Source organism: Nuphar pumila, chromosome 6 (assembly GCF_984573655.1).
Source record: "Nuphar pumila chromosome 6, dmNupPumi1.hap1.1, whole genome shotgun sequence".
NCBI lineage: Eukaryota > Viridiplantae > Streptophyta > Magnoliopsida > Nymphaeales > Nymphaeaceae > Nuphar > Nuphar pumila.
Window position 1 is genome coordinate 8,185,254 of NC_143254.1, and position 9,154 is coordinate 8,194,407.

The 9,154-nt window shown below is 42.0% G+C and overlaps 1 protein-coding gene across 1 annotated transcript; it reads right to left on the minus strand.

Annotated features, from left to right (window-relative positions):
- Window positions 1-6,493: 6,493 nt before the first annotated feature.
- LOC149833823 (uncharacterized) lies at window positions 6,494-8,544 on the minus strand. The gene is made up of 3 exons (XM_090009873.1): window positions 8,506-8,544; window positions 8,249-8,324; window positions 6,494-8,104 (listed from the first exon to the last, which is right to left on the minus strand). The coding sequence occupies exons 1-3, from the start codon at window positions 8,542-8,544 to the stop codon at window positions 6,717-6,719; spliced, it is 1,503 nt and encodes a 500-aa protein (XP_089865999.1). The 3' UTR covers window positions 6,494-6,716.
- Window positions 8,545-9,154: the final 610 nt, after the last annotated feature.

The window sequence follows — 9,154 nt, forward strand, 5'->3', positions numbered from 1 at the left end:
TGGAGAAAAATTTGAGGTATTCACTGATCATCAAAGTTTAAAATATTTGTTCTCTCAAAAGGAATTGAACATGAGACAACGGTGATAGCTAGAATTATTAAAAGATTATGATTTTGAGTTGAAGTATCACCCACAGAAAGCTAATGTAGTAGCTGACACACTCAGTCGAAAAGCAGAACCAGTCACAAGACTATCCATATCAAGTCTGTTTGTGAGCATTGTAGAACAAAAAGTAGAAGTGCAATGTCTTTCAGGTCGGCTGATGTTTGTTCAGACGACCTTAGGGTCGGAAATTAGGAACAAAATCAAAGAAAAGCAATTCTTAGATCAAGAGTTAGAAAGAATCAGATCAACAACAATTAATGATGAAGATCCAAAATTCAAAGTAGACGATCAAGGTATGCTGAGATTTCGGGATCGGGTATGTATCCCTAAGGATGAGAACTTAGGAAACAATTGTTTGTCGAGGCACATCATTCCAAGTATTCCATTCACCCTGAAAGTACAAAGATGTACATGGATTTGAAGAATAATTTCTGGTGGAATGGAATGAAAAGGGATGTTGCTGAGTATGTCAGTAAGTGTCTAATATGTCAGCAAGTAAAGATTGAACATCAGAGTTCGGGAGGACTATTGCAACCACTACTTATTCTAGTATGAAAGTGGGCAGATATAACGATGGATTTTGTAACAGGATTTCCTAAGACTAGAGAAGGATTGAATGCGATTTGGATAATTGTTGATAGACTGACCAAGTTTGCGTATTTTCTTGCATGCAAGACGTGTTCCTTTGAACAATTGGCTTGTCTTTTCATAAAAGAGATAGTGAGATTGCATGGAGTGCCAGACTCCATTGTTTCTGATAGAGATTCGAAATTCACCTCCAAGTTTTGGCAAAGCTTTCAAGAAGCAATAGAAACTCAGTTGAAAATGAGTACAACTTTTCATCCTCCGACAGATGGGCAGTCAGAAAGAACCATCCAGACACTGGAGGATATGTTGCAGGCCTGTACATTGGAATATCGCAACTCATGGTACAAAATTTTGTCGCTAATTGAATTTGCCTATAACAACTTTCAAGCCAGTATTGGGATGGCTCCCTATGAAGCCTTATATGGGAGACATTGTAGGACGCCTCTATGCTGGGACCAAGTTGGTGAAAGAAAAACCTTAGGACCTGAGTTGGTTCAACAAATGGAGGAGCATATCAGATTCATCCGTAAAAGACTCCAAGCAGCTCAAAGTCATCAGAAAATTTATGCAGATAAGAAGCGACGTGAGTTGGAGTTGGAGTTTGAGTTAGGTGATCACGTCTTCTTAAAGATATCACCATTTAAAGGAGTAATGAGGTTCAGAAAGAAGGGCAAACTAAGTCCAAGATATATCGGCTCATTCGAGATTTTGAAAAGAATAGGTTCTACAGCCTATCAATTGGCATTACCCCCATCACTTTCCAGGATATATAACGTATTTCATGTATTCATGTTAAGAAAGTGTGTGCCAGATCCTTCACATATACTGGATACAATGGAATCGGTGTTAGACATCCAAGAAGATTTAAGCATTCGGGAAGAACCAATTGAAGTAATTGAATTTAAGAAGCACATGCTCAGAAACAAGGTTGTCCCAATGGTCCTAGTAAGATAGAAACATCACAGTAAGGATGAGGCTACATGAGAGAACGAGGCAGATATGTGTGCATAATTTTCTCAATTATTTTGAGAAAGATTCGGGACAAATCTTTGTGTAAGGAGGGTGAAATTGTAACGCACCCCCCATCGTGGGGGGGTTACGAAAAGAGGGGGAACGACGCCCCTTCCTCTCCCATGAATCAGATCATGGGAGAGGAAGAGGGGTGCCCCCATTTAATACGAAAAGGAGGGGGTAACCGACCCCATTGCTATAAAATCCATGGAGGGGCTCCTCTCCTTTCCTTACTCGACCATCGAAGGAGTAAAGAGGGAGCGTGAAGAGAGAAGAGGAGCTCTGTTGGTCGTCGACCACCAGGTAAGTTTTTTCTCTCTTTTGATGTTCAGAGCAGAGGTCGCCGACAACCGAGAGGTTGCTGGCGAGTTGCAGAGACAGGGAGAACCCTGTCCTTGTCTGGCTCTATAGGGGGGGGGGGGGTAGCAGAGGGGTTTTTCCCTCTACTACTGCTACCCGTCGGTGACGGAAAATAGGGAGGCACAGACCGCCTGCCGCGAGGAGGTAGGAGGTCCGAACATTGCCCTTGTCATTACAGACACAGGAAAAAAAAGAGGTTTTCCCCTGCTACCATCGTTGGGTCGGTAGCCACCGGTGAGTGACAGCGGTGCCGCCCTGCTTGCAAGAAGTTGCAACAGTCTGGCAACGGTAGGAGTTGCCAGAACTATTTCACGCCGTTATAACATGCGCGATATGCATTTTCTGCAGGCTGAGGTAGTCATCAGTTTGGATGTGACCCAGACTGAGTCGGTCAAGGCAGATCGGAGGGACTCGGTCTAGGCGTACCCAGATTGATCCAAACACAAAAAATCAAATTGAGACGGATGAACTCAGTCTGGATGATCGAGCCAGGTCGGCGAGGTTGGACAGATCGGTTCGGTCTAGAAAGACTAAGACGGGGTCTGTTTTCTTGATAACCTGGTTCGGACAGATCAAGCCCGAATGGTATTAAGGGTAGACCGACTTGGTCTAGACCAGGTCGGGCCACGATGTAGGTCAAAAATCAAAAATAGATTTTGACATATATATATATGTGTGTGTGTGTGTGTGTGCACATGAATGGGCGAGTGCAATGGAAAAATCGAGATAGTAAAGACTTTAATTTTTTCAATACGCACCAGAACCAAGTTGGATGCAAAACGCAAGTCGAAACACGGATACCCAAATGAATTTGAAAATAAGTGGAGTTAGTCCAAAATCCAAGACTGCCCAGCACAGATGCTATGCTTATGCCAAATCATCACAAACAGGTTTGTATCAAGCATATTAGATCCAGGGTCCAAATCAGAAGTTGGGTGTGAATCTTAAAGTGACATAGCACCAAGATGACATAGAGGTCATTATGATTGGTCGAAAGAGCAAAAAGACCAATTTACCCTTAATATGCCTATAAAATATACAAGGGATAGCTAAGTACCCCGAAGTCAGATTCATATGATTCGTGAATCCGTAGATTCTACTGCTTGAGTTGAATCTATTAGTAGGGGATGTGATGACAAACTCTGAAAGAATGAGGTTAGAGTTTGATAGTTAAGTCTAAGGATATTTTGGTAATACGAAGTATTTATTGATTTCAGATCAAAGGTTGCGTAAAACTAAGAATTTGGAATTTAAGCATTCCAGGTAAGTGAACATTTGCAAATTCCTCCTTAGTTAATTAAAACACATGCTAGTTAGTTTAGACATCTTTATATATGATTCTAAGTGCTTCAAGTATGCTAGTTTTGTTTATTGTGAATAGACATTGTTTTGCATGCCTATGAATCTATAAAGTTCAAGTGTGATGCATAAACCTAATCATGCATATTTTTTGAGTTATGAAATAAATGTGGCATGACATGATTGCATGTATGAGATTAATGTGTTATGTGAAAACTGCGGGTAGAGTTTTAGAGTCTCAGGATAGGTATTACCCTGGGAATGCCACATATATGCCTTGAGAGGGGCGTTGTAAGTGTCGTGAATTAATCTGTGGTGGGTTGCCATTCTTAACAGTTCAGACATATAAACATATGTTAAAAAGTAATTAGTGGATATACATTGAGGATTGTATAACGCACTGACTTCAAGATATGAATGTTGAGTAAAAGTTGTCTATAGAATGACCACCCAGTGTATGTTGGGAACTCTACTAGGAGGCATGGTCTGGGGCAATGTTGAGGTGTATACCCCGTGAATAACCTGGGAATATCTCAGACGTTTCTAGGTGACCCTTAGGGGTTAAAATATTGCCCACTAGACACATGTAAGATGTAGCATGAACCACAAAACTTTGGGGGCAGGTATAGCTCTTTGAGACACCTTGGGGGCAGGTATAGCTCCTTTAGACACCTTGGGGGCAAGTATAACTACCTTGACTTTTCGGCTAGATACCGTTTGAGTTCATTTGTTCCTGGCTTACAACCGGTGAGCTGCTACAACCCCTGTGTACGTAGTCTGGGCTAGTTTGAACTACGTTGTTGTGAGTGGTTCATATGCCTAGCCAATATTGTACACTCTGAGTTGTTTATATGGGTTGTTACGCTCTAGAAGGCTATATCCGGAATAGCCGAATAGAATAGAGGTGTTTGATAATGATGTTAGAAATGCGGTAAAAAGAGGAGGTAAAACTCATAAATAACATGTGTAAAGTAACAAACTAAACTAAGACTAGGAGCTTAGAGCTCACTACAGTTGTAACGGTTGTGTCACTTTGTAAATGAAATTTTATTAGGTTGTATACTCATCCTCTTCTTTTGGTTGCAATTGTAGGTTTAGGGACTGTTGCTATCACTCACAGGACCTAGTATCAAACTGCGACTCTACCACATTAGAAGTATGGTTTACATTTACTTTCTATTCTGTTTCTATCTTTAGATGATTATGATATTATAAGCATAGACCTTCAAATATTGAATAAAAAAATTAACATGATTTTGAATTGTTTTTAAGATTATTGAGTATTTTTTTTCTCAGAACTAACGTTTACGAACCTGAGCTCGATAGGCTCCGGATCGAGTCCTTACAATACTAAGAAGCATCTGATTGAATGACACCTTGGTTAATATCACGGAAAGAAGGGGTACCAATTGGGCTTTATGGGGGCGTGATGATGAATCGTGATTAATTTAATTTAATGGATACGCTTTTTTGGGAATTCTCGTGATTTTCTGATGCTTAGGATTACGTAAAAGAGAGAGAGAGAGAGACTGTTTGGGTTCATGCGGGGTTGGAGAGAGAGAGAGGGCTGCCATCCCAAGGCGCCAACCCACGTGATTCCTAACCTTTTAGTCAAATGCTTCCGTTCACACAGCACACGTGCCTACACCTACATGCATGCATGCGTCCTTTTGTCTTGTGGCTCGAGCCTTGCAGCTCCAACGGTCCTTAGTTGCTCATTAATTCCTTGTACGCGGACTCTTCTTGCACTAACATGAACTCGTATGCTGATACGCTAGTGTCTGTGTTGTGGACCTGTCGTGTTAGCATCTTGATGCTTTTGCTTGTGTCCACAGATCCAGATCCATGTGTATGTTGTTGGTGCATTGTTGTGTGGACTCGCATGCATGCATGGCCATGTCCCTAACCTTGTTTTATATTAGCCCAAAACCAAAGAAAAAAAAAAGATTGGCAAGGCCTATATCAGTGTTCTCTTCCCCTTTTCTTGTGTTTTTGCAGTAAATAGAAAATTTTAAAATTTGAAAGGCATGCTTATGCAAATAAACACACTGTTGACACCAAATGGAAAATCATTTGCAGGAGATGCCCCTTGGCAAATGAGGAATGAGGGAAATTCAATGAGTTTTAGTGTTGATTTTTGTTTTTGTTTTTAGGGTGACAAGTGCGGCAGAACGGAGGTTAGCACAAAAATATTGGGCGCTGGGACTTTCCATGAAAACCAAAATTCCATGATTTAGAGTGAATATTCCGGCAGGTCGTGCGTATATCAGGTGAGTTATGTTGGTGACAAGAGGTTGATGGGGGGGTCCATGAATCAAATGACGAAAAATGAACTAAACGGTTTTACAAAAAGCATAAAATGCAAGAGGTGTGTAATACCAAACTACGCCAATGTCATGATGGCTAAAGGACCCATGTACTGGCAAATTGACATAAATAAAAGGTCATGGATCTATTTTTAATACCAAAGCCCTGGCTACCCCCTCGTGATATAGTAAAACCATGGCTCCTCGGTCAAATCGCCGAGCTGTCCTCATGACCACCTTTTGCCATTTTACATTGCCCAAAACAGTAACATTCAGTTCAAACCCCACCCCACTTCTTGAAAATAGATTATAATTTAATAATATCTAAAAAAAAGGCAACTATAATGCTTATAAATTATTAAGTATAATCTACAGACTGCAATAAAGTTATCTAAAAGGGAAATCCACCAAATCCACCTAGACTGGATGTCAATGTGTAATCCACCTTTACATGAAGTAGTTGGATCGGATGGGTTCCTGTATTTACTCCACACCACTCAACTCTCAATCAATCTCAAAGGGCATGAAGCAGCACATGCAATCCACGGGAAGATGTGAGCAAAGGACATAAATAGCTGAACATAATTGTTGAATCTGACACCATGGTGCAAAGTAATGCGGCCTGAAGCCAAATTTCATTATTGTTATAGGCTTATAGCTGTCAATATAAACATATATACCATAGCAACACCACCAAAAAATAAAACACACACTCTTCACGCCATTGCAGCACATTCATGTCCTATCAAATTATTCTAATACAGCAACGTCCCTAACCCTAAAAACAAAAAGGAAAAGAGTAAAGAGAAAGGAGAAAACATACACTTAACCAGCTATTTCTATATAAATATATTAATATGGATATCTTTGGTAACAATGAAAATATAAGCCAACCAACCCAACCAAAAAGAAAGAGAAGAAAACCCAAACCATTTTCCCCTCGTACACCAAACAGACCATTTCCTGTCTCTCAAACGTTACCACTACCAATCCGAGCCACCCCCACGAGAACCGGTTGGGTAGGGTCCGGATGTTTGACCCGGTTCGTCACATCATGGAGCAGCTGTTGGCGTTCTCATCGCTAAAGAAATGGGTGGCGTACTCGGCCGACTCGGAGGGCGGGGGCTGGTAGGCGAAGGCCGCGGCCGGTGGCCGGCTGTAGGCCATCTGCAGGTACCGCTCGTTTGCAGCAGCAGCCACCTGCCGGTTGTTCATCATGGCTAGGTACTGCTGGTAGTAGGGGTTCCCGGCCAAAGACTCCGGGGTCGCTCCCTGAAAATGGCCACCGGCGTTCATCATGGCCGGGACTCCATGGCTCGCCCCCATCTGACCACCACCGAAATGAGCACCAGCAGCAGCATGACCACCATTAGTACAAACATCTATGTTATGAAAACCACGGCCCATACCATTCATTTGGTGACCACCACCAACCTCGTTTTTACCACCCCCCTTCTTGCCCCCATTATTATTGATGCCGCCACCACCACCATTATTGGGGAGCTTATTATTGCTTCCACCACCACCATTATCACCATTAGACATCTTATTCTTACCATTGTTATCACCACCACCACTGGTTTTTACATCGATAAAGCAAACGTTTTTACCACCATTTTTGCCAGCACTGCCCTGATTGGGACTGTTACTGTTACCACCATTGTTCCCCCCACCTTTTTTACCTCCACCACCATTTTTAGAATCAACTTTACCCCCTTTGTTTTGGGCAGTGGCTTCTCCTCCTCCCCCACCACCCTTTTTCCCATTCTCTCCACCTTTCTTCCCACCATTGTCATTCATGCCATGATGGTTACCGTTCATGACTTGACCCCCATTCACCGGCTTCTGAGGCTTTGCGTTCTTCATGGACTGCATCTTGTTGAACTCTTCGATATCATCGTCATCGAACTCATCAAACTCATCCTCATCATCATCATAGTCATCGAAGTCATCATCATCATCCTCATCAAAATCGTCTACATCTTGCATGTTGAACTTGACGGATTTTGGGTCCTTCAATGGGATCTTCAAATCTTTGAACTGTGGAGGAAGGAACTTCATGTCCTTCAACCCGTTCGCCATCTGTTGCTGCTGCTGGAGCATCTGCTGTTGCTGGAGCTGCTGTTGCTGGAGCAGGTAGTGGCGTTGCTGCAGAAGCTGTTGTTGTTGTTGTTGTTGCTGCTGCTGTTGGTGTTGTTGCTGCTGTGGTTGGCCCTTCTGATCTTTACCACCCTTTTGAGATTTAGCATCATTTTGGTTCTTGTTGTTCTCAAGTTGCAATTTTTGAAACTGGGCGTTGAGTTGGTTTCCTTTCTGACCCCACAACTCTGCATGCTTTCCTGATTTTGCCAACTTCTTGATCAGAGTTGCTGGATCTACATTACCTGAGACCGTCACCTTTCCCTGCTCTGAATCAATGGAGGTCGTGTAGACCCCTGCAAAATTATCCAACGAAGAGCAAGTAAATAAACAAAACAGAACAGAACCAGAATATTAAAAATAGACAAGACGAATTGAACAAAAAAAAGACTAGAACGAGTAGTAAAGAACAATTACAAATTTTGAAGATTGGTGTTTACCATCTATTTTTTGCAGTAGCCTCTTCACCTTTTGCTTACACCCATCACAATGAATGTTCACTTTAAGCACACATGTCTGCAAGAGCAAGGAAACAGGGGGCAGAGGAAAGCCAATAAAGAAATACCCAGATTTGGCATAAGAACAGAAGAGCCACACTACATGAAATAAATTAAACACAAAACATAAAAAGTGAAGAGAGGGAAACAGGGGAAGATGATTTACAGGATCTGCGCCTTTAGAAGGAGAACAAAAGTACCTGGATCTTCAAGAACTTGATGTCTTCTTCTTTACTCATTTTCCCCACTCACAATGGAACAAGAATAACAAAACAGAAACTACAGATCATAGAGAGAGACAGAAGGGTGGGTTGATTTTTTAGCAATGGCAGGAGAGTTACTGGAGTCCGTTCAGGCTAAAAATACTTGGCTGCTACCTTTTGCTGATCTTCCAGAGAGAGAGAGAGAGAGTGTGGTTGTTGTTGAGGCGGAGGAGGTTTTGGCAGACCGGCTCTGCCTTCTCTCTTTGTTATTTATTCAATTAAATTCACCCTAATTTTCACTTTTTCCTCTTTTTCAACTCGTCACTTTTTCTTTAACCGGAGTTAAAACAATCCCCACTTACTATTTACGAACAAAACCCATCCACTCAAACAGTGGTATTCTAATTTAGCCGGCTCAACCCCATCGGCTCCAACATTTTCATCCCAGGGAATTACTCGCCATAAAAAGTTAAAAAGGTTTGGTCAGTCATTAATCTTAGGGACCGACTCGTGTGAGCACATAGTCCTGCCTGAGGAAGATCACTGGTGTATCGTCATGTACTGTTTGGAGTCGGACTCTTGTTCGCTTGTAAAATCTGCTTTAGGTAGACCATATTAGTGGACAATCCATGCTATTTGTACAAGC